The sequence below is a fragment of the Periophthalmus magnuspinnatus genome, chromosome 10 (genome assembly GCF_009829125.3).
Source record: "Periophthalmus magnuspinnatus isolate fPerMag1 chromosome 10, fPerMag1.2.pri, whole genome shotgun sequence".
Classification (NCBI taxonomy): Eukaryota; Metazoa; Chordata; class Actinopteri; order Gobiiformes; family Gobiidae; genus Periophthalmus; species Periophthalmus magnuspinnatus.
Window position 1 is genome coordinate 21,629,489 of NC_047135.1, and position 26,054 is coordinate 21,655,542.

General features: G+C 38.2%; 3 protein-coding genes across 3 annotated transcripts; all 3 read left to right on the forward strand.

Moving 5' to 3' along the window:
* The first annotated feature begins 636 nt into the window (after nt 1-636).
* gar1 (GAR1 homolog, ribonucleoprotein) lies at nt 637-3,130 on the forward strand. Its single transcript, XM_033974379.2, has 6 exons — nt 637-829; nt 1,131-1,285; nt 1,669-1,728; nt 2,014-2,140; nt 2,341-2,466; nt 2,764-3,130. Exons 1-6 carry the CDS (start codon nt 649-651, stop codon nt 2,772-2,774), a joined length of 660 nt encoding a protein of 219 aa, XP_033830270.1. The 5' UTR covers nt 637-648; the 3' UTR covers nt 2,775-3,130.
* Nucleotides 3,131-4,365: 1,235 nt separating this feature from the next.
* Nucleotides 4,366-14,519, forward strand: adh5 (alcohol dehydrogenase 5). The gene is made up of 9 exons (XM_033973971.2): nt 4,366-4,473; nt 5,814-5,915; nt 6,749-6,890; nt 6,985-7,072; nt 10,002-10,221; nt 11,879-12,139; nt 12,738-12,873; nt 13,377-13,515; nt 14,335-14,519. The coding sequence occupies exons 1-9, from the start codon at nt 4,456-4,458 to the stop codon at nt 14,357-14,359; spliced, it is 1,131 nt and encodes a 376-aa protein (XP_033829862.1). The 5' UTR covers nt 4,366-4,455; the 3' UTR covers nt 14,360-14,519.
* Nucleotides 14,520-15,942: 1,423 nt separating this feature from the next.
* LOC117377528 (eukaryotic translation initiation factor 4E-1A-like) lies at nt 15,943-24,920 on the forward strand. The gene is made up of 7 exons (XM_033973972.2): nt 15,943-16,011; nt 17,564-17,667; nt 18,329-18,424; nt 18,503-18,566; nt 20,786-20,899; nt 23,024-23,163; nt 24,521-24,920. The coding sequence occupies exons 1-7, from the start codon at nt 15,994-15,996 to the stop codon at nt 24,633-24,635; spliced, it is 651 nt and encodes a 216-aa protein (XP_033829863.1). The 5' UTR covers nt 15,943-15,993; the 3' UTR covers nt 24,636-24,920.
* Nucleotides 24,921-26,054: the final 1,134 nt, after the last annotated feature.

Below are 26,054 nucleotides of genomic sequence, written 5' to 3' on the forward strand. Positions count from 1 at the left end.
TCATGGAATTGCTATCTGCTAAAAGAGCCTGAAATGTAATTGAAATTATGAATAAAGCACATCAAGACAGATCTCACATTGAAAGAGAGTAACTAAAAATCTAAAAATCTAAAACGTATTTCATTTCAAGATGTCTATTTCTATATGATAATCCAATCAAAAACATTGATAGTTGTTGTAGTTTTGTTGGAGCATGTACAGTTTGTAATTTTATATTGCTTTTAACAGGTTAATAAAGTCATCTGCTTCTTCTGAAAGTTCACATTTCACATCTTTATTTGGACAAGAGAATCAGATTTTTGGCATGAAATCGTAATATTTTATTTTATATTACCAAGGGCGTATACTAGTTCATATAGTCTTGTAAACGTTCTGATACAACTCAAGATCATTCTAAAGCTGTTTCCGAAAGGTTAATTTTTTTGTCAGGTGAATGTGACTGTTTTAGTATCAATACATGTTCAAATGTGTATCTAGGTTTGATACTAGTTTTAGTATTGATTGTTAGTATATGATTCTTCAATACTTTTGACATTACTTTTCCTGTGTGTGTGTTTGGTTGCATTTTTAACACTGTTGAATATACATGTCATTGGTGTGAGTGTGCTTCTCAAACTTGTTTCATCTCTTCCACAGGGCATAGCAGACATGTCGTTCCGAGGCGGAGGAGGAAGAGGAGGCTTTAACAGAGGTGGAGGAAGAGGAGGGGGAGGCCGAGGAGGTGGAAGCTGGGGAGGAGGAGGGGGACGTGGGGGAGGCTTTGGGCGGGGGGGAGGCAGGGGAGGCTTCAACAGACAACAGGACTATGGACCTCCAGAACATGTCATAGGTGAGATGATGCCACTGGAATAAACATGGTGGTTGTAATTATTTCATGCAAAGTTTGATTATCTATAGAGATACCTAAAAATTAGCAATACTCAGACCTCAAACAATACATTTACAAGCACGTTTTAGCACTTTTTTGAAGAGTTGTATAAATATGATTATTGTTATGGAGACAATCTACATATATATGGAGATAATTTTTGTAAATATCTCCCAACCCTCATCGCATGTTACCACAGATTTTTAGAGTTATGATAGTCCTATGTTTATGAATATAATTTTGTTTTTGTTTGTCTGGTCAGCTTTGGGTGAGTTCATGCATCCATGTGAAGATGACATTGTGTGTAAATGTACGGCAGAGGAAAACAAAGTGCCCTACTTCAACGCCCCAGTGTACCTGGAGAACAAGGAGCAGATCGGCAAAGTGGACGAGATCTTCGGACAGCTACGGGACTTTGTATCCTTTGTACTATCCCCAAACCCCATGGTTCAAACACTGGCGCCCATTTAAGTGAATAGGCCGAGTTGTGTGGTACATTCCTTGAGTTTAGTCTCAGTGGCTAGGTAAATCCGGTAGCTGGGCAGCCCACCAACCATGTGCAGTAGTGCTCTTCTCCCATGCAAGCGTGCACATGGAGCAGTCTGTTGTACCATGTGAGCACTCTTTACATTGCTTACTGGGCTGCAGAGGATTATTCACTCCAGTACCAATGGAGTGGCCATTAGTCCAAACTGGATCCATAGCTGTCCCCCCCACAGCAACTAATGTGGCTGTAACTGTTTTTTTTTTTTTTTTTAACTCTGATTGAATTCTTTGAATTCCTTAAATCTTTGCTTCAGTACTTTTCAGTCAAACTTTCAGAAAACATGAAGGCGTCATCATTCAAGAAGCTGCAAAAGGTATTTTATCTTTACAAGCATGCATTAGCAATAATCATAACTAATTAAAATAGCTATTTTAATTGTTGCAATATTTGTAAAGGCTGCAATACTTTCAAAGTTAGAAAATATGGTCAGACTTTGGATTGTTTATAGCAGTAGCAGTCTAATCACAAATACTTCATACCACATTTTGATTTGGTATAAAGTATTTGTAAATTGTAATTCGATTTTTTTTTTCATGCTGTCCTGGTGTAATTGTTGTTCATCATTTTAGATAACTTTGAGTTTTAATATCTGTTTCAGTTCTACATAGACCCCATGAAGCTGCTCCCCCTGCAGAGGTTCTTGCCCAGGCCTCCGGGAGAAAAGGGCCCACCCAGAGGAGGCCGAGGAGGGGGGAGAGGAGGAGGGCGAGGGGGAGGTCGTGGAGGTACAACTGTTCAAACTTGTTTACCCTAGGACTAAGAATAAAATGTATATTGTCATAAAACAGAAATGTACACACTTCATATAGTATATTATGTTGCAGTTTTTCATTTACATTCCCAATACTGATGCACTGATGAGCGCAGAAATCGAAGCAAATGTGTTTGTTTGAGAAAAGCTCTTAATTATTATTTTTGTCACCAGGCGGATTCCGTGGGGGCCGTGGTGGAGGTGGGCGTGGCGGAGGTTTTGGAGGAGGTTTTGGAGGAGGCAGAGGAGGAGGAGGCTTCAGAGGAAGAGGAGGTGGCGGTGGAGGCCGAGGATTTAGAGGTGAAAATCAATTATTGTTCTCTATGGCCTGTGCTTATTGGCACGTACTACCAAAATACAATTCTTCTTCAGAGCAATAGCTACCCGAGCAGAGCTAACATGGGCTCAGAGCAGGGCTGTGCTAACTCTTGCAAAGCTAACTTTTAGGTGCTTTGAGGATTTAAAAAATCTAACAAGGACAGAAGGGAAGTGACTTATTCAATTCTTACTTGAAAGTGTGTGTTCAAACTTTGATCTGGTAGTGTATTACAGCTGCACAGATCATAATACTAATGCCTACACTTGTATATTCCACAGGTGGGAGATGATCCTGTGAGAGTGTGTGCTCTCCCTGTGCCCTTCCTTAGAGACCCCCCTGCCTGTGCAGAGCCTGGACTGTCCCATATGTGACTTTTCCTTTACTGTCATATTATTTAGTATTTTGCTACATGTTTTTGAGGAAGTGTTTTTATTTAAAAGAATGCTGTGTAAAGTTATTTTCTAAAAGGCATGTCTATATTTTGTACAGGTGATCTCACGACTGCCAAGATTTTACATATAGTCATAACTTTGATGCATTCAAGATAATAGAGATCAGTGATACCATGTTTTTTAATGATTTGTAATGTCTAAGAATAATTTTGATTTGTGTTCAAAGGCCTTGAATAAAAGATCCTTTATATAATTGTGTCTGCTTGGTGTCCATCGTTCAGTCACTTTTTCTCAGTATCTTTACTCTCACTTCATGTATTTTTTTTTTTTTATTAAATGTTTAGTGCTTTGAAGGGATAGAAATACTTGAAGATATGAGGAATGTTGTACTAGGCTACTTCCTAACCATTTGAAATGATTGAGTTGATTTTTGATTTAGTGTTGTGTTGGTCTATTCACCAAATCATTTAAACCACTTCTCTTTTTTGCGCTTTTTAAACTAGAAGTTGCCATAGTAACAAATAAAATGGATAATAGGCCAATGCCGGTAAGGTGGGAATGAGTCATGAATGGACCGAATGCAGTGTTGTGAAGTAACTTGACACGTGTATGGAGAATGTTATTCAGAATACAATTTTTGAGTAACTTACAGTACAGTTACTCTTTCAATTGGTGGAAATGAAAGAGATACAGATACAGAAAACAGTTGCTTTCTGAAAATCATAGGAATGCATTACAGAACTTGATCACACAATTTAGGCTTCAAACTGCACAGTGTTAAAGAGAAAAAATAGAAAACAATGCTCTCGTGGTGTGTGCATGTGGAATTTTTCCTTCTTCGTTAGAAAATGTATAACAGTTAAACATGTTCTAATCCTTTAATCCCCTAATTCTAATTTGAATTTTACACTATAAATGCACCTCTGTGTGAGAGTATTTTAAGTACATAGAATACAGTACCCTGAATGGACCATGTACCACAAAATTTTACATTTTAATGCAGATATTCAGCATTCTCCAACTCTCAAACTATTCTTCATATCACTGACCAACTAAATAATAATGATCTTAATTACACACAGTTTTCACAATTTTATTATTACCAACCTGAGGGTCAGAGGGTTTAATTTATCTTCATGGAGAGTTATGAAATTACTGTAGAAATGCAACCCCACTTACAGGCTTAGCTATTTTTGTAGCAATATATGTCTACAGTAACTACATGCAACTGAATAAAACTACATGGAGTCTACATGTAGTCAAGCCACCACAAAAGTAACACAGTGCACTGCATAAACACTATATGATAAAACAGAAATGAATGGTGTGCAGTCTTTTCAGGTATTATTGCCAGTCAGTGTGAGAAGTATGAAGTGATAATATACAACTAGATACATTTATCCATTCATTCGCAAATAAATGTTTAAACTTGCATAAACTTGAGCGGGTTGGTTTGTTCCTGTTTTTCATGCGTCAGTGAATGTGACACTGCTTTCCTGGCTCCTGATTGGTCCAGAGGGCGCCTCCTTTACGGCCGCTCTCCGCCCCGCCCTCCTGTCTTCTGCTCAGGCTGCTAACATGGACACAGCTGGAAAAGTAAGCACTCTTTAACAAAATGCACCAAAAAATCTGACTCTGATACGAACATGCATGGGACTATACGCGCAAAAAACGTACAAGGTTTAATGAGCTATATTTGGAGTTTTAGTGCGTGGCCTGATTTTGCAACAAAGTATTACAAAGAACTGTTCTGTGTTAGAACAATAGCTGTTCGTGTTGGGATTTGCGCTCCTTAGTTTTGAATGGCAATCAAATTCTTGTTGGGTATATATAACTTTAATAAGCCTAACTGCAAAATAAAGTTAAAAATGACTCCATGCATTAATACAATTATGTTTTCTGACATCGTTATATAATATCTTAAACTGAACCTACTTTTCCCACCTGCCAAGTAGTGTTGGCTAGAAACTCCCTGCTAACAGTTACCCCTCCTGTTTCCCAAAGATGCATTATGTAACGTTTCAGTTCTGGTCAGATTGCTGGTGGACACTGCCTTATATCTGTCTGAAGGGAGGAGCTAACTACACTGAGACTGTGAAGAGCTATTGTGTACAGTTTCAGCCTTAATGACCCTTTTCAAGCTTTAATTGCCCTACTATCGTTCTCTTTGTTTCATTTGTTTGCTTTGGGTCAGAGGATGGAATTATAGACTGGTGAGAGATTATGTCTCATGCCCCCACTCATTTAAGGAAGGATCGTCTTTCCTAACAAAAATAGCTTCTTTAACTCCCCTCTCAATTTAAGAATGCATGATTTTCAGGGTAGTTTTGAGTAATAAAAACACCCACAATGAAATAAATGCTGGAAAGATATATGTTTAATGCTGTACTGTGGAATATTCCCTGTCAAAGCAACAAAATATCCATGGAAGTAAGATGGTGAATAAACTATATAGTGCAACTTTTGTGCATACAAGCTTGCTTGCTTTCAGATTCCTGAGATGAGAATAGCGCCTCAGTATTGTCTATTCAATCACTGCTTTAAACATGTTTGTACTGACTAGTTGTCAGAAATATAAAAACAAATCAAATACTAATTCATACTAAAACTAGTCTAGAATCTAGATATTCATTTGAACAAGTATCGTTACTAAAAAAAAGTCACATTCACAGGACTGAAATGAACAATAAGACCACATAGACTAGCATACTACCTGGACGACTGAAGGATTACACAGATACAGAGGGTAATATAAAACAAAGTACTATGTTTTAATGTTGAAAATCACATGATATTGTTGAAAGAATCTTCTTTTTTATCATTATGGTATCAGGATCAGTATTGAGTCTATTCTTTACTATTGAAATTGAGTTTGAAATTTTAGTATTTTTATTCAGATATCCGATTTTGTGTTGCCATGTTTGTGTCTTTGTCAGGTCATCAAGTGTAAGGCTGCTGTTGCCTGGGAAGCTGGGAAGCCTCTGTCAATTGAAGAGGTGGAAGTGGCCCCACCCAAAGCCCATGAAGTCCGCATCAAGGTATTGGTCACCTGAGCTTAGGTTTTTGGAACCTCAAAAACACAATAGTAGTATTTTGTGCTGGGCGATGTAATAAAAATAAATTCATAACTTTTTTTCATGCATTGGTTGATCTTGATTTTTTTTACTTTTTTAAAATAAACAATAAAATGGCTTTCAGTAATGATTTCATGAACATTAAAGGGCCCATATTATGCTATTGTCTGATCTCTGTTATAATGTTGTTTCCTTATGTGTGAATGAAACAAAACAAAACTCTGGATATGTTTTTCATGTTTAACACAAACCCTGCATATTTAGGCTGAGATCTTCTCTCAAACTGAAAACACTTGTGATGCGTTTTTAAAACACAGTGAAGTACTTCACTGTGTTTTTAAACTCCATATACCTTGACTAGAATCATTTGAATAATTTCAGCCCTGGAATTACCAATCTCTAGAGAACAGAAGGCAAAACGTAGCTGTTAACAAGAAAACCACCACTTCATGACATCACAAGGTGGAACATGGCATTTGTAATTTAATAAAGTCCATTGTTTTGCGTTTGAGCTGCAGTGAAGCCTCTCTCCTGAGAACAGTGTCTCAGAAAGACTGTCTTTAAACAGCAGGCAGTACAGTCCTGATAATGTGCTCAGGCTGGCTATGGTTACATGCACACTCAAAATCAGATTATTATGAGATTGGTTTATTTATTCAAGTATTTATTCAAGTAATTTTAAATATCCAGAAATTATATAATTTAATATGCATGTGAACATGGCAGTGTACCACACATGGAGTATGACCAGGCAGGGCAAATCCATAATTAAATATTTTTACCTGTCCTCTCCTCAGCTGTTTGCCACCGGCGTGTGCCACACTGACGCTTACACCCTGAGCGGCAGTGACCCAGAGGGCCTGTTCCCTGTCATCTTGGGCCATGAGGGGGCTGGCACCGTGGAGAGTGTGGGGGAGGGGGTCACCAAGTTCAAACCTGGTAATGCATTTGCAAATATATGTAGTCTCATGTTTTATTGCTAATATCACTGTTGTGTCAATTGAACCGAGCAGCTTTATTTTCTTTTCCCCAGGTGACACTGTGATCCCTTTGTATGTGCCTCAGTGTGGAGAATGTAAATTCTGCAAAAATCCCAAGACCAACCTTTGTCAGAAAATTAGGTAATGTGGACAGATATCATTGAATTGCATTTTTGGTGATTCACTTAATTAGGTTTGGGATGAGACAGTTTCCATGAGAAGAAAAGATGCACAATTGAGTCCATGAGAACAAGAAGTGATTTTGACATGATTTAAAATAAATTGTGTGGTGAAATTCACAAATTAGGCTCACCATATTATGCATTTAATTTTATGTTTTAGGTGTTATCATTGTAGATCTGCTTTTTTGCACTACAGCTTCTAAAGTGGTCTAACTCCCCAGCACTCAGCCATTTTTTTTTTCGAAGGCAAACTTAATAATATGGGAAAGTAGGCAAGGCAAGGGCAAGTTTATTTGTATAGCACAATTCGTACACAAAGTAATTCAAAGTGCTTTACAGAATAAGAAAGACATTAAAATCAAACAAATAAAAACATAAATACAGAAGAGTATAGAATAAAAACCTTTCAGTCATATGCACAGCTAAACAGAAGTGTTTTGGGCCTGGATTTAAACATTGTCAAAGTAGAGGTCTGTCTCACATCTTCAAGAAGACTGTTCCAGGTTTTAGTTGCATAAAAATGAAATGCTGATTCCCCATGTTTAGTGCCCAGAGTGCGAGATGGTTCATATGGCACTAACATGTCGGAGACTTGTACACAACCAGAGCTGCTTTAAAGTCTATTCTCTGAGACACAGGAAGCCAGTGCAGAGACCTGTGCACAGGACTTATGTGCTTGTACTTCCTGGTTCTAGTCAGGACCCGAGCAGCAGCGTTCTGGATGTACTGCAGCTGTGTTAAGGCTCGTTTGGAGAGGCCAGTGAGCAGGCCATTACAGTAGTCTAACCTACTGGAGACAAATGCATGAATAAGTCTCTGCAAGTCTGGTTTTGACAGTATAGCTTTGATTTCTTTTGCAGTGTTTCTGTGGGCAAAATATTATGACTTCAGTCTTGTCTTAGATTAGCTGGAGAAAGTAATTTTACAACATAATTTTCCACATGTTTGCACAAACTTTTCTCTTGCAAAATCTTTCCCCATTCCTACTTTCAAGCAAAAAGGGCAATAATTGCTTAAAGCAGACTTATTATGCAAAATCCCCATTTCAACCATGTTGTAATTGTTTCCCCTCACCATTTACTCACCCAAAGTTGTATTTGGAGTGTTTCGTGCATGTCTGAGCAATCTTTCAACCATTATTTTCAAGACAACATTTTGCAGATTAACCCCCGTTTTACACGCCAACTGCTCTGTGCTAACTTAATTGTCCAATTTTATTTTCTTAATCGAGGATGCACGTAGGATTCGTCAGAGTCCCATTGTCATTTTGGTACACTGGACCAGCTCTATACTCTCCATCGGGTCCTCGAGGGCTCATGGGAGTATGCCCAACCAGTCCACATGTGTTTTGTGGATCTGGAGAAGGCATTCGACCGTGTCCCTCGTGGTGTCCTTTGGGGGGTGCTCTGGGAGTATGGGGTCCGGGGCTCTTTGCTAAGGGCTGTCCGGTCCCTGTATGACCGGAGCAGGAGCTGTGTTCGCATTGCCGGCAGTAAGTCAGACCTGTTCCCAGTGCATGTTGGACTCCGCCAGGGCTGCCCTTTGTCACCGGTTCTGTTCATTATATTTATGGACAGAATTTCTAGGCGCAGCCAGGGGCCGGAGGGGGCCTGGTTTGGGAACCACAGGATTTCATCTCTGCTGTTTGCAGATGATGTTGTCCTGATGGCTTCTTCGAGCCAGGACCTGCAGCAGGCACTGGGGCGGTTTGCAGCCGAGTGTGAAGCGGCTGGGATGAGAATCAGCTCCTCCAAATCCGAGGCCATGGTTCTCGACCGGAAAAAGGTGGTTTGCTCCCTCCGGGTGGGTGGTGAGTCTCTGCCCCAAGTGGAGGAGTTCAAGTATCTCGGGGTCTTGTTCACGAGTGAGGGAAGGATGGAGCGTGAGATTGACAGGCGGATCGGTGCAGCGTCTGCAGTGATGCGGTCGCTGTATCGGTCCGTTGTGGTAAAGAAGGAGCTGAGCCGGAAGGCGAAGCTCTCGATTTACCGGTCAATCTACGTTCCTACCCTCACCTATGGTCATGAGCTTTGGGTAATGACCGAAAGGACAAGATCGCGGATACAAGCGGCTGAAATGGGCTTCCTCCGCAGAGTGGCCGGGCGCACCCTTAGGGATAGGGTGAGGAGCTCGGTCACACGGGAGGAGCTCGGAGTAGAGCCGCTGCTCCTACACGTTGAGAGGAACCAGCTGAGGTGGCTCGGGCATCTGCTCAGGATGCCTCCTGGACGCCTCCCTAGGGAGGTGTTCTGGGCATGTCCCACCGGGAGGAGGCCCCGGGGAAGACCCAGGACACGCTGGAGGGACTATGTCTCTCGGCTGACCTGGGAACGCCTTGGGGTCCCACCGGAGGAGCTGGAGGACGTGTCCGGGGTGAGGGAAGTCTGGGAGTCCCTGCTTAGACTGCTGCCCCCGCGACCCGGCCCCGGATAAGCGGAAGAAAATGGATGGATGGATGGAAATTAAAATCTGCAGCTTGCTACCGCGATGTGCAGCCATACATCAGTGGTGCTGACAACTTCACAGCTCTTTGTTGTGATGACATTTATAGCAACGTCTGCTCTCATTGGGTACTGCAGTTCAATTCTAATACAGAAGTCAGCAGATGAATATTGCATTTTAAAATGTCCAAATGGTAACATAATTAACTATTGCTGTCATAGATTATAATTATATAGAAGACAATAGGATTGCCATATATAAGACAATAGGTATTTTTTTAAACTACACTACAGACCCCTTGTCAGTATTTTCCCTAATGCTACATGTGTTCTGTTTTCTGAAAGGGTGTTGACGTATTGAGAAGACTGGTAGATGAGACAAACCAGATAATTTCCACCTCACTCTGTAAATTCTTGATTGAATGTCTTGTCCTTCCTGTACCTCAGAGTGACCCAGGGACAGGGTCTGATGCCTGATAAGAGCTCCCGGTTCAGCTGTAAGGGCAAACAGCTGTTCCACTTCATGGGCACCAGCACCTTCTCCGAGTACACTGTGGTGGCAGATATCTCCCTGGCCAAAGTCAGCGATAAGGCTCCCCTGGACAAAGTGTGTTTGCTGGGCTGTGGCATCTCTACGGGCTATGGAGCAGCAATCAACACTGCTAAGGTGAGGACATGGTTCTTTAATCATTAATAGAGTATAGTTTAAAAAAGTTAAAGGCACTGTACCTTATTTTTTCTGTCTTAAAAACCTGAAAAACAGACATTGTCTTTTGTATTGCACTTTTTATATGTGAATTGTTTTTTAATGTTTGTGACACCAAGGACTACAGATAGAAATTAGCATTTTGCTAAATCTGGTGCAGCCATCTATTTAATGTACATTGTCCTTCAAATAAATAAATAAATAAATAAAACTAGCAACTTTCAGAGACGAGAGTGGAGTTTCACTGTCATCACGGTAATGGTAACAACAACTGGCATGCTATCACTTCCTAATTAACAGACAATAAAATGCATTATAATAAGATGCAGACAGCACACAGTGGACTTGGTTTGACCTCAAGAGCTGCTTATACACTATATAATTTTATGCAAAATAGGGCTGGGGGATATGGCCAAAAAATAAAATCTCTTTGCATTTCCATTCTTATCATATTCTATTATTTAAGGAATTGTGCACTGCCTTCAATTACAGTAATCTAATTTTAATACTTTAAATTAGAATGAGTTGTTCAATTGCAAGTAAGAAAGTCAAGAGTACATTTGTTTCATAATAATCATCTATTTCACAATTCAAAATCTCAGTTATTAAAAACTATTAATTATATTAATTTGATTGATCAGGCAATGAGAAAAAGTGGATACAAGACTTTTAATGTAACGTCTTAAAAACACACACACAAAGCATAGAAACCCTAAAGTATTTTTAGTCCGGTAATTTTTCTTATGATCAATTTATAATTTGATTTAAAGATAAGAGATAAATTGTTCATAAATTTTGTCAGTAATGTCAGTAAGTTTACAGCACAATGGAAGCTGGGTTAGACTTCTGCTTAGATTCATGTCTTGCAAAGACTATTGCAGTGGTTGTAAAGATATAAGTTACTTGCATAAATAACTTTCTAGTATAAAGGACAAAGGTCATCCTCATGTTCTAAACCAGACATGGGCAAACTACGGCCCAGGGGCCACTTATAGCCCTTTGGTCTTATTAATCCGGCCTGCTGAATGTGACTAAATTATATTAAAATAGTTAAGGTTAAACCTTGTTCAAAGTTTTTCTGCTGTTTTCATTGAACTGAAATGTAATAAATTAATTATTAATTTATTTAAAGCATTTGGAAAACAATTTGTACAATGAGCCTTACATATTCATGCTTTGCTACATGTTATAGGCCAAATTAATGTAATGTAATATAGACATATATGTATCCTGGCCTGGCCCCTCTGTCAAATTTTAGAACCCATTATTGCCCGATTGTCAAGAAGTTTGCCCACCCCTGTTCTAAACAGCCAAAAAATGTAATTTAAAAAATCTGTACTAACAGTATATTCTCAGCACATGTTTTATATTGTTAGTACGTGTTTATTCGACCTGGGATATTTGTTTTTGTCAAATTAAGTTGAATCTTTCAAACTCCATATGTATGTTTTTTATTTATTACCTTATATGCCCACTAAATGTTGCTGAAGTCTTAATTTTGTTTGTTGGCTTTATCATTGAGATACCATATACAGGAGGAGATTCTGTTTGTTACATATTTGTTCATTTACTGTCATTCTAAACCATTTCCCAACCATGTCCCTTCTGTCCCAATCAGGTCGAACCGGGCTCTACCTGCGCCGTGTTTGGGCTGGGGGCCGTTGGGCTAGCTGTGATCATGGGCTGTAAGGCTGCAGGTGCTTCCAGAATCATCGGAGTGGACATAAACCCAGCCAAGTTCGACAAGGCCAAGGAGTTTGGAGCCACTGAGTGCGTCAACTCCAAGGAGCACACCAGGCCCATCCAGGAAGTACTGGTGGAGATGACCGACGGAGGGGTGGACTACTCCTTTGAGTGCATCGGCAACGTGCATGTCATGGTGAGGAGCAAGGATGGAGGAGGAGAGGAGGTGTGGAAGTGGGCAGAGTAGCTAAAATTGTCATCAAGTAAGAACAATGGGTACTAAACATACCTGGATGACTGTGGGACACTAAGGGATCTAAGGCCACATGGTAATATAAAAGAAATCACTGAGTTGAAAATTGCATTATACTGTCTAAATGAAGAGTGTTTTTTTTTTTTATATGATCATAGTGATATCAAAATCGGAATTGGTATCGAATCTATTCCTTAGTATCGCAATAGACTCAAGTAGCAGAACAAGCGGTGCAAAAACACAAATGTTCAAATCATTTCATATTGTCAACATAAAGCTTTTGTCACTTGCAGATCACTCACAGTGGGAAGAGTAACCCAAACTTTTACTTTAATAAAAATATGACTCAAGTAGGAGCACCTGATTCACCCGAATTCACTGACAGAACACATTGAAACTTGTCAGTTTTGTTTCTTGTGGATATGCCCAGTAATTTCACATTTTAACAAGTTACAGCAACTACTCTTTATAATATTACATGAACAAAACCCATACATGTATAGTCGTGCATTATGATACTGAACAGAGCTTGTGCTTCCAGAGAGCGGCCCTGGAGGCGTGCCACAAAGGCTGGGGGGAGAGTGTGATCATCGGGGTGGCTGGGTCCGGACAGGAGATCTCCACCAGACCCTTCCAGCTGGTCACAGGCAGAGTGTGGAGAGGCACGGCCTTTGGAGGTACTATACATATGGAGGAAATGCAAGGGGACACTCAGAAGTTGTGTCTATTTCAGTGGAATTTTAAGCATTTCAGAAGCAAATATATGTGATTATTTTTAATCAAGAGTATCCAAAATGTATTAAGATATGAATTTTTGTCGATGGAGTTCAACTGTCACTGCCCACCACAAGGTTTCGGAAGTAAATTTCATTCAGTGTTACCTCACACTTTCAAATAAATAAATAAATAGTTTGAAAGCTTGCTTAGGTCTTAACAGCTGCATGGTAAGTGATGACCACAAGACCTATAATTTTATTTAAAACACAACAAGTTATTGAAACAAAATGCCAATTTTTTTTAAATCAATGTGTTTTTTTTCTTTGTTTTACTTAAACAACTGTGTTACCTGTGTGGTTACCTTATAGTTGGTTTGCGTCTGTTGTGCCTTTAAGCTCCTAATATTAGAATTTTTGAAAAGTGTATAAAAAGTCTTTTCTGTAAATGTGTGTGGTGTTTTCAGGCTGGAAGAGCGTGGAGAGTGTTCCCAAACTGGTGGAGGATTATCTGAACAAAAAGCTGAAGGTGGACGAGTTTGTCACCCACACTCTGCCCTTTGACCAGATCAACCAGGGCTTCGACCTTATGCACTCCGGACAAAGGTATGACTTAACATTATTACATACTTTTCATTTTTTCCATTTTATATTTTTATGTCATTCAGATGGAGGACAGGGGTGTGTGTATATATATATATATATATATATATATATCTCTTGGGGCAATCAGATCTTTTTGAAAGAGATTACCTTGCAGAAAATCCACAAGAACATTGTGCCTGCATATCAGTAGGATCATTATGTTTATAATTTGCACATTGTAAATCGCAATATTGATCTAAAATGACTTAATAAAAGAAACAAGTCCGCTCCCTGCATGGATAGCGGCAGGTCACACAAGCAAGTAGTGTTCTTTTTTTTTTTTTTCCTCATTTGTGCCAAAATGACTACGCGACATTGCCGAATCCTACGCACATCATCGATTCAAGAAAATTAAATTGGGGAGGGAAAGTATAGAGCAGTGGGCGTATAACCGTGGCGGTGAAAACAGGAGTTGATCGGCACCACCACAAATTGCCAATTCATATTTTTTTACTTACCAAATATGGGGTATCACTAACATTTTTATTTCACCTAACCTTAGAGTGGCAGGTTCAAACTGCACCAAGCGCATGAGCTACTACTCCTGGGCAAAACACTTTTTCCCCTTATACCCACTTCGCAGAGTAATGGAGGCTTACATAATAGCAGTGTGGTTGATTTCAAAGGAAAGGGCAACAGGTGTAAAAATACAGCTGGTTCACTATGGTCACACAACTGATTAGGCTGGTAATGTAGAATGTGATATTTATTAATGTCGGCATCATGTTATATTATGTATTTTCTATATTGGCTAACTCTTTCCCCTGTCTTTTTCTTTAGCATCCGGACAGTGCTGACCTTCTGATGTGCCACACGACAGCATCAGCCTCTTCACATCCGGCCTTTACACAATCAGATGAAGCACTTATTTGTTATACTGTGAACAATAACTTAGCGTTAGAGTTGTTTTCTAATCTTAAGAAAAAAAAAAGTTTGAACTAAAAATTAAATTGATTTGAAAATTGTCTGTGTGGTTGTTTTGTTATTTACGGTACTTAATGTATTCTATATTGTCAATTTTCCTCATTCAAAGGCAAAGACAGTTATTTAAAGTGGCACTAAACACTAAATCAACTTTTTTTTTTTTTTTTTAAACAGTGTGTAGGTTGCTTTAATTGCATTATCCACTGTTCCTATTTTTTTTTTTTTTTTTTTTTTTTTTTTTTTTATTTATTTTAGTGCAAAGTAGGTATATTTTCAGCTTTCTGGTCAAAAACGTACAAGAATGAGTGTGTCCTGGCTCCAGGGGCTTCTGAAATTTCCAGCATTTGGTGACATCACGCAGGACTTCCCTGATTACAGCCAGGTGTTTTCGATTACAAACACCTGGCTGCAGAGATGGAGTTTAGACCAATCACACCAGTCACACCCTTCCTTATCCCCCCCTCCTGTCACTATTTTCTTTCATCCTCCAGCTACCGCTCAGTTTAGCAGCCCTATTTGAAATGTGGTTGTGGGTGGAGTTTAGGCATTCAGTCTCACTTGAAATGCTTTTTTCCAGTAATGTAGAGCTTTAGAGGCTAAGGTTGTTTTGGAAAATTTGAATCAGAGATGGTTTCATGCAAATTAGATGCTTGAAGATAAAGATGAAAATTAAACTAGGCATTGGACAATACTGAACTTTGGTGTCACAATCATCATGGCCAAAATAACTTTGGTTAACAATGATATCACAATAATTATTAAAGATGCTAATATTAAACATGCAATCATTGATATCCATATAATTTTTAAATATTGTGAACACCTTCCATATTTAAACAGCTGTTATCAAGCTGTACTTTATTATGTACATAACAGATCAATGAAAACAGTGACCTAGAAGTGATAATCATGGAGAAGTAGGTTTTTGCTGTACATTCTGGTGGCAATTATTGATTCTCACGATTATATAAAATGGCCCACAAATGATTATTGTATGCCCTTTTTTATCACAAACGGTATTGTTTATTGTCCCTTCCCTAATTTAAATAAGAGGAACAAAGTAAAGAGCTGTGAGGGAATGGGATTGATCAGATCAAGATAGCTTTGCCATGAAGTATCTAAAATTGCATTCAATGGCTATAAAAGTGTAGCAGGATTTTATGGTCAAATGTATTTATACAAGCCAATAAACAGTTTTTGAAAGTTAAAAACATCATAATAAACAATGATCATAATTAAACAATAAAATAAAAATAAATAAAAGTTCCTTTATTCATAATAAAATAAAACGATAAAAAAATGTTATACTTTATTTATAATAGTAAATGAAATAATATTTGACAAAAACAAACAAACTTTAACTTTAAATTGACATAAGTAATATAGAAAAGTACTGTATTTGAAAAATCAGTTCGAATAAGCGTTCCAGCTGTGTCTGCACATGCGCAGTATCTAACCCTACCTGCTCCGCTCAGTATTTGAACACAAGCTCCAAAAGTGTCCTGATCACGGAAGATGGCGACCGCTCTAGTGGTGAGTGTATCGCTAACTTTACACATCCAAACCTAAGACTTTATTTATGATTCTCCTCGTCATTTATGAAGCCATTTACCTCCTCAAAATCCAGCTACGGTTTACGCGTAACACTGGCGTTGACAGTTAAAGACACGCGCCCCAGTCCACTTTGACTTAACAACTTTCAGCAGAAACTAGTTTGCATTAAATATAAAAGATTTCCAAATAAAAGTAATGGATAAAATGGGAAAAAGTCTAGGATGTATGCTTTTAGTGTTAACGTTTATCCAATTTTGCACATGTGCTCTTGGATTGAATGGTAAATAGTTTTTTGGTGGACACACGTGGAAGATGTTGTCATATGGTTAACAGGACATTTGGGATTATTGCTGCGTTTCAGATCACATTACAACAAGATGGGGCCCTGGTCAAATGAATATTGATGTTTGTTGTAATAGAGTGAGTTGTTTGGTCTTGTCAGGTTCAACATTTTTTAATTTTCCTTTTGGATATTTCATGGTAAAGTGCAATTAGGCCTGTCACAATAACACATTTTAAAGTACCATATATTGCTGAAGAAAATATAGACGATAAACAGTAATATTTAAGTTATAAGTTATTCCAGTGACACAATAACTCTAAAGCAGGATAATCTTTAAAAATATCCAAATTGCAGTACAAGTACAATAAATAACAGAATGAAACACTTAAGTACTTAGTTTGTGTCTATAGTGAGTCTTAGAGGTTTTTATTGAACTCCCTACAGTTCAAATCTTATCGAAATACAGAAAATAACAAGTATCCCCCACTACTACAAAGAAAAACTACCCATGATAAATATTAACCCCCAAAAATTATTATCCCATCTATCATACCTAAGTTGAAAATAATTATGGAGATGGGCCTAAGTGCAGTGTAATCAACTAGTGGCTTTCAGATTCTTGAATGTGATGTTTTAATGTCATGAGGGCAAGAGTCAGTTTTCCTATTGATTACACTGTACTTTGTGAATTTACCTTTTGGATATTTCATGGCAAATGTGGAACCTGATGATTCCTATTTGAGATGAGCCACAAGAACTTACTGGATAAATATTATTGACCTTTATAATGTTATGATATCATCTTAAACAATTCATATGAAAAAGTGGTTCCTACCTCCATCGGGGAATGTGACATCACATACTAGAATCTGAAAACCACTATTTGACATTTTGGAGAGATGATTATATGTGTCAACTTATTGAGTTCTGTTGACTCTATAAATGCCCCAGAACTGTTCACTATAATTGGAGAACAGTTTGGCCTTTTTACTTTTAATTTACTAATGTACTTTTCATTTTATAAAGTATTTTTTTCAACATGAAACATGGCCGTAGTAACTTTTGACTCAAAGATCCCATTATAGAACTCTACTTCTTCTAAATAAAATTTTCCGATTATACAAAATGTGTGAACAATTGCTACATTTGTTATTGAAATTGTACCTGTTATGAATCGTTGGCATCCCAGTCATCCCATCTAAATAGGTCAAAAGGGCATTTAATTGTAATTAGGTTTTGTCATTTTAGGTGTCCACCACAGTTCCTAAAAATCCTAAAAAGGAGAAATGTGAAAAAGCTGCTCCAAAAGTTGTTAGTTCAGAGGTGTACATCAAGCACCCACTGCAAAACAGGTATGTGCGATATATATTTTACATTTTATATATATATAATTTTTTCTTTTAAATCTTGGATTATATTTATTTTTAAATAGCAAAAAAGGTAGCAAATGGTAGACAATCATGATGACACATTACCCCCTGACTTTTTTGCTCGGGTGGTGTGCTTAAGATGACGCCAACTTCATTGGTGATCAGTTTAAATTAATTTCTCAATAATATTAATCTTCCTCCAAAGTTCTAGTGACTATTTTTCTTCTTTTTTAAATGGTAATCTAAATGCATTATGCAACTATTCTGCTTGTCCCCTTAGAGATGTTATTGCTTTGCCTATAATGTATGGCATGAAACTTATCTTGCATTTATTCAACTCAACAGTTTGTGTAATACATTATTTTATGTATAAAATACATGTTTACTGTGAGTGGAGTCACCTCTCCACAGATCTGATCTGCAACTCCACAAGAAAAGTTACATATACTTAATTTAAGAATGCTTGTGAATCCCACAAATATAATGAAATGACTGTCCAGAGGTGTGAAACTAAAATGCTGTATTCAATTAATAGAACAATTTCCTCATCCTAAATGGCTACCTTTTAAAAATATTTACCACAAGAACAAAAAACTGTATCAGAACTACCACAGCTGTGTTATAATGTTCTTGTTGATTGTAGGTGGGCTCTTTGGTTTTTCAAGAATGACAAAAGTAAGACATGGCAGGCCAACCTCCGGCTCATCTCCAAGTTCCACACTGTAGAAGACTTTTGGGCGTGAGCAGCGCTGCTTTCTCTTAATGTATTCAGACTTTAAGGGTCTGTGTCATTAAAATGTCCCTGCTCTGTCCACAGACTGTACAACCACATTCAGCTGTCCAGTAACCTCATGTCTGGCTGTGACTACTCCCTCTTTAAGGTCAGCTTGTTGCTTTGAACTATTTGCTATATTAAAAGTATGTGCATGTATTTGTCATTATGAGCTAATGGAGGACAGGGAAACATGTTGACATAAAGTGTAATGACTGCAGTAAAAAAGTCCAAGTGGGCTGTAGTTTTAAGATAGAAGGTTATGAGTTTAGGAGAGAAATGTAAAAGAGGTTTGGCTAATCTGAGAATTTTTCATCATTGACGATTATTTTCATTTTATGGAAAATTATGAAGATGGACTGAAAATCAAGCAATTACAATTTTTACATAACACGTCCCACACGACAAAGTTCAAACAATGAAGCGCTGAATTACAGCATTTACCACAACCTTATTGGACATGTTGGGCCAAGACTGAACTACATCAGAAAAGTTTGTTTGGGACTCCGTCCGTCACAATAACCAATTGGAATTCACTCTAGCAAAACCTCTGTGTAGACAGTATTGGCATGATACAGCTCACACCTGGTAGAGAGTAGCTGTGTTCTTTCATGGTTGTGTTATTTAAAGCCATTGTTTTCTACTTGATCTAAACCAGGCATACCCAAAGTCCGGCCCGGGGGCCAATTGCGGCCCGTGTACAAATTTCCACTTGCCCGCAGCCTCTGGAATAAAAATAATTATGTGTGGCCCGTTGCACTGTTGACCAACGTAAAATAATAATAATAAAAATATTATATTTCACCAAGGATAGCAGCAGATCCGGGCCGTGCTCTGAGGTTGCGCTCTTGCTGACTTTTAACGGCAATTGGATAAAGACAGGTTTAAAGAAATTCAAACATTTGCTAAGAAAATGCTGAGTTTGTTTAGTTCTCGGTTATGAACTTTAACAAGAACCGTGTGAGGACAAGACTGACTCACCTGCGTGACATTTTGCGCATCCAAACCACCGTTTTTGAGCCAGACCAGGCCTATTTACTACAGTCCAGATCTCAGTTTCAGTCCAGTCTCCAGTCCAGTTTGGTGAATAAATTTGAAAATCTCAGTGAATTAATTTTATTGTGATAATCAAAACCACAGATTAAATGTTCACTTTTTCATATTTATAATCTGTGTATAATTCATTTTGTTTTTGAAAGGTGAAAGCCAGTTGCAATTAAAAGTAAAAAAAAAAAAAAATTAAGTAGTTCATGTGCATTTAATATTAATGGTTCAAAGAATGATCAGGGTGAATGTTCGGCCCCCGCACCTTTTCACCTCACCGAATCTGGCCCTCATTGCAAAAAGTTTGGACACCCCTGATCTAAACTAATCCTCCTAACAGAAAATACAGCAGACCACATCAATTCGCCAGTAAACTGTTCATGCTTTTCAATATTTTATTATAGAAATGGTATTTGTAATGTAGTTTAATCTAATAAACTCCAAGCTTACATTTGCCATGTCAGATATTTGTGTACATATTGCTGTATTAAAGATTTAATTATCATTTGTATGCACACATACCATAATGATAAGATATTGTTTCCTGAAACTCTAAGGAGTTTATCCAAAATTTCATCTATGAATAACTACATTAATTCTTGCAATTTGAGTTTGCAGATTTGTAAACTAGATAATTTTTTTTTTCTTCACTCTTGTTACTTCAGACCTTGTTGTGAAACAACATGAAAACATACATTGCCTGGCCAAAAAAAAAAAAAAAAAAGGTCACACACTGTTTTGTTGGACCGCCTTTAGCTTTGATTACAGCACGCATTCTCTCTGGCATTGTTTCGATAGGCTTCTGCAATTTCACAAGATTTATTTCCATCGAGTGTTGTGTTAATTTTTCACCAAGATCTTGCATTTATGATGGTAGATTTTGACCACCGCGCAAAGCTTTCTCCAGCACATCCCAAAGATTCTCAATGGGATTAAGGTCTGGACTCTGTGGTGGCCAATCCATGTGTGAAAATGACGTCTCATGCTCCCTGAACCACTCTTTCACAATTTGAGCCCGATGAATCCTGGCATTGCCATCTTGAAATAAGCCCGTGTCATCAGGGAAGAAAAAATCCATTGATGGAATAACCTGGTCATTCAGTATATTCAGTATATCAGCTGATCTGATTCTTTCAGTACATACTGTTGCTGAACTTCGAACTGACCAACTGCAGCAACCCCAACCTATTTCCTTAGTTAAATCCAGGTGGTGACATTTTTTTGGCCAGGCAGTGTAGTTGTCAGTAGTAGCTGATATTGATGTGTGTTGCTGTGTTCTTGCAGGATGGCATCGAGCCCATGTGGGAGGATGAGAGGAACCGCAGAGGAGGCCGCTGGCTCATCACTCTGTCCAAGCAACAGCGCAAAACCGACCTGGACCGCTTCTGGCTCGAGACTGTGCGTAGAACACTTGCTTACAAGGCACTACTACACACAAACACACTACACAGTCCAGGTTGAGGTGGAAGCTGACTAAAATGGACCAAATTTGTTTTATAGTTACGTCACAATGTTTCCCTGTGTAGTGTAAAATATTCAGCCATACACGGTTGGATGATGGGTGTCTGACTATAGCCACTTTTCCACTGGCACAGTTTGCTTGGAGCTACATTGTATCGGGTCTGTTATGTGCTGTTCCGTCCAACAGAGTTACGTTTCCATGCCTCAAGCAAGGCTCCGGGTCCAGGGGCAGGGCTCTGCTGCAACACTGATGTCACCCAAACATAACTAATGGTTTTGCTTGTAGTATAAAAACTTTGTGACAATGTTAAAAAAGCAGTTTGACACAGGTCCTGTCAAAACACAATTGCTTGTTCCCTGTAAACAATAAAGGACTTTTACCTTCACTAACCAAGTGCCTCGAACCTTTTTGACCACTTTTTTACTTTGCCACAAGTTTTTTTTGCTACAAGTGTGGTCATTTTCACCATTTGGTAGTGTCTGAGCCCTGTCCTTGAGGAGCACCTGTTAGGAAGTAAGAGCTTCAGAAGGTTCTCTTAGTAAAAAATTAATGTGTTTTTATAAAAAAAAAAAAAAATCTAAATTGTATCTGAATTGGTCATAATTGTATGCCAATCTCAGCATTTCCCAAAAAGACGTTTAGTAATTCCATGTTGGGGCACTGTGAGACAAGGATAAGGCTAGCGTAAACACAAACCTTTTTACTGTATTTTTACTTCTCTGCACCACGTTTTAGTGTATCTTTATGTAATGCACCAGGTTTATCTCCTGTTACATTCATTATGTACTGGAAAAACAATATGTTTAATCTTTTTTTGCGAGTGGTGTGCATCCATAAACGGGAAATCGCTGTTGCATTCACGCTAGCTTTGTTTTGCGGAGCATGTCTGCTCAACATTTAAGTTGCCACCACTGAAAATGCAGCAGTTTATCACAAGAGTAGGTCAGCGTTTGGTGAGAAATGAATATTTTATGTTTAGTTCTGCTTTTTCCCACCTTGTTTTCGCCTGACTCACCATTCCTTCTTGTCCAATCATCTTGTTTGGCCGTTAACCATGCCTGGAGCCGTAATGTACCGCCCCCAGACCATCCAGGGTCTGCTTCAGATCTCTCAAACGGGACGATATGGTTCACTGATATAAAAGAACAGTTAGAGAAAAATATGCAGAGATATTTTGTACATAAATGGTACCTCATCAGTGCTATAAACTGAATGCTATGTACAATTCAAGAGCCATTATTGACATTTATGAATGTTTACAAAACCAAAACGGACCACTCTCGGATCACAATTTTTTTCATCATATTGGACGATCTTGACTTTTGACGCTGAAGTGTATATAGCCTGCACTCTTACTGTTTTACAATCACAACTGAACCTGGGTTGCTAGTACCTTACATATAGAGGAAGCATACATGTTTATCTCATTGGCAGTATATGGACAGCAGATACTGCAGCAGCAGAAGCACTGATTCATGATTGGCCGCAGGTGCTGGGGTTTAGGTAGTGACGATTCAGATCAGTTGGTTTAAACCTTAAAGGACTCTATCTGGATTTCAGCTTTGAAACTGGAAACCCAAATGAAGGACTCATGTTAGGCTCACTCTGCTTTTGGATTGGATAGTTGTCTTGAATACCAAAACAAATTATAACTTACAACAACTTGGTCATCATGTCCAATGTTTTTGTTATTAACAATTGTAATGATTTATTATCAGTAAAAGCTATATATGATTTGAACAAGTTTACCTCGTGATGAGTAAAAGTCAGGCTTTGGCGAAAGAGTTCCTTGTGTTTATAAATGCTAATTTCTGCTCCAAACCACATGTTTTTTTTACAGTTAGACAGGTCTACAGACAACCATTCATTAAAAATGCACAACCATATCACTGACTATTAGAAATGACAGAATCTTGTTTAAAATTTCATTATTACTGGTAGGGGTTGCCATTTTCAGTTGATTCTATTACACAATTATGCCCCAAATGCCCCTTCTGCCATTTTGATTCCCTGTGATAATCTAATGATACTAAGTGACCCTGCCTCCCCTGTGCACTCAGCTCCTGTGCCTGGTGGGAGAGGGATTTGACGACTACAGCGACGATGTGTGTGGAGCGGTCATCAACGTGCGTGCCAAAGGAGACAAGATCGCCATCTGGACCACGGACTACGAGAACAGGGAGGCCATAACACACATAGGGTAAGACACTACACACACTGCACGCTACAGAGAGGCCATCCCACGCAGAGATCTCATGCTGCATGCCTCACCCTCTTTTTTTAGTTTTTACTTTTTAAATCTTTATTTAACCAGATGGGGAAAAAAAACTAAACATTGAGATCAATGTAAATAGTGACCAGGGCCAAAGTGAAAGTGCAGCACACATCATGAAAAAGCATTTACACATTTGCACTAAAATAGAAACATTATAAATTATTTTAAAATGACAACATTTAAGAACTGTGACAGTATTCGTAGCATTCTTGGTCTTGTTTTTTTTGATTAAGTGAAAAATCCTTTAAATCAGTGCACACCAAAGCACGGTGGACTGCGGCTCATCATTTGGCGCATGCCAAACCCACATGTCAACACACACTGAACGCTGCATGTCACAGCTTTTAAAAAGGCTTTAACACAACTATTGAGGTGTGAATTAGGGTTTTATCTGCAGATTGCTTAAAAAATGAGACGGCACGAGGCTCTGACTGTAAAAATGGTCGTTTGAGGATCTTATAGTGAGTAGCGAGACATAAGTTTCCTGCAAGAGAGGAGCTGGTGTTCTACTGACCCCTCAAGCTCTCATACCTCTCCTCAAAGTTTACAGCAGTGCTTTTGTGGGTCACAGAGCAGACGCATGTCTGTACTTATCACAGAAGTATCAAAAGCTTCCAGGATCGCGTTCCAAGTCAACAAATCCAAATTGTGGCGTAGGGTTGAGAGTATGCGCACGCTTTTGATGAAAATGATGAATGAATGGACTATAAAGAAACCAGCTCACAAAGCTTCAGTTCGGATTGGCACCACAAATGGTCTTATAAATTAGAGACATCCAAGAAGTAAACCTCAGCACTCAAAAAGCACAACTCAGCATTTGTCAGGGCAGAATGTTTCATCGGCATTGTGGGTTTTGTCAGGGAGAAAACTTGCAAACTTACAGCACCTGAGAGTCACTCTGCTAGTGATCGAACATGTATGTAAATTTGGCAAGCTGAACGCATTCTGCCCTGCACAGGAGACACGGCACGGAGGAGATTGATTGACAATGGTCTACAGTCCCTTAGCCAATCAGGACGCAGAACACAATGGGTGTTCATATGTTGTTTAAAAAAAACAAACAAAAAAAAGCATGCAAAATTGTACAGAAAAAATCTGCAAGACCGCGAAGGGTCAACCGCGATATAGCGAGGGACCACTGTATATGTGTGAGTATATATGTGTGTGTGTGCGTGTATATATAATATAATATATTATACCCACCAGTGTATCATGTTAAAGGCATTTTCCCACGGACAATAACTTAAATGTGTTGTTCATACCCATTTTCTTCCTCTCCCAGACGCGTGTACAAAGAGAGGTTAGGAGTGCCTCCTAAAGTGATCATCGGGTACCAGTCCCACGCTGACACGGCCACCAAGAGCAGCTCTACCACCAAGAACAAGTTTGTGGCATAAACCAAGTGCACACAACCCTAACTATTAATTTCTTTGGACTTCCCCCTTTTGTTTGTTTCATTCAAGTTCTCTAAAATTGGACGTTAATATATGAAAGATCTATTGCACTGTGAGGCATTAGTTGATTCTTGGACCAAAGATGAGAAAAGCTTGTGTTGAGTTTACTTGAAATTATTTTGTTTGTTGAATACAGAAGATTTGGAAGTGACCATTAAATTTCCCTGAATATGCAGTATTTTAGTTTTGGAGCCTGTACTGAAACTTGGACTATAGCTCTACGTATAGTTGGCAAGGGGAAAAAAAAATCTTTGAGCGCCTTATTCTCATTTTCTGTGAATGTAAACCAGATGTAAATAAAAGTAATATTCATAACATGTCTTTACCTATATTTTACATATTATGGTGAACATATTAATACTTTGCAGCTGATGTCATCAACATTCCCTTGGGATGTGAAGCTAACATGAGGCTCTGCTCCTTCTATATATATGTATATGTATATGTATGTGTATATATATATATATATATATATATATATATATATATATATATATATATATATATACGCACACGCACATATTTTTTTAAACATTATTACTTCTTTTGGTTGCACCATATCACCGAAGCACATTCCTTATATTTTTTTCACTGACATAACAGCTTTTGTGATTCTGATCAAAATACGTAATGAATAATAAAAGTAAAACTCATTTCTCCAGCAGTCCACAGGATGTCAGTAGAGCAGTACTGTAGACTACACTTAGGTTCAGATACACAATGTTAGCTAAAAGCTAAAAAAAAAAAAACGTATTTAATTGTATGACTTTAAAGTCCATACGACGGTTTTGACTACTCATTTCATTTAAAAATATCTGACATTATATTTAAGATTTTACTAAAACGCTTACCTAGTTTTGTCTAGTATTATAATAGCGCTCAACAGCGACAGACTGTTCAGGTTCCTGAAGTACATTTTCCATTCATTTTTCCCATAATATTTGAATTTTTCAAAAAGTCAAAGTCATCGCGATTGCTAACCAGCTACATGCTAACTAATACCCATAATGAAATTGTTTTAAGTCCAAAAATGCTGATTATCCCCAAACAAGCTACCTACTTGGACTTTTTAACTAAAACATAGTTGGCATCATTGCTTTTAAGCTTTTACTACAATTTTTGCCTAGTTTGATTAGAAAAATAAAAATAAATTACAACACCTTGAGTTTGTTCTTCCAGAACAATGTCTTCCTTGTGCATAAATTGTGTCTGCATTTTGGATGGAGGTTTCTGTGTTGATGGCATAGGCAGAGAGATTGCGTTTTAAAACTTGCATCTACTTCCTGTATTTCTGTACTTCTGTAATTATTTTCCAGAAAATGCCACTTAACTGATGTAAAACTATAATAAATATTTGGCACT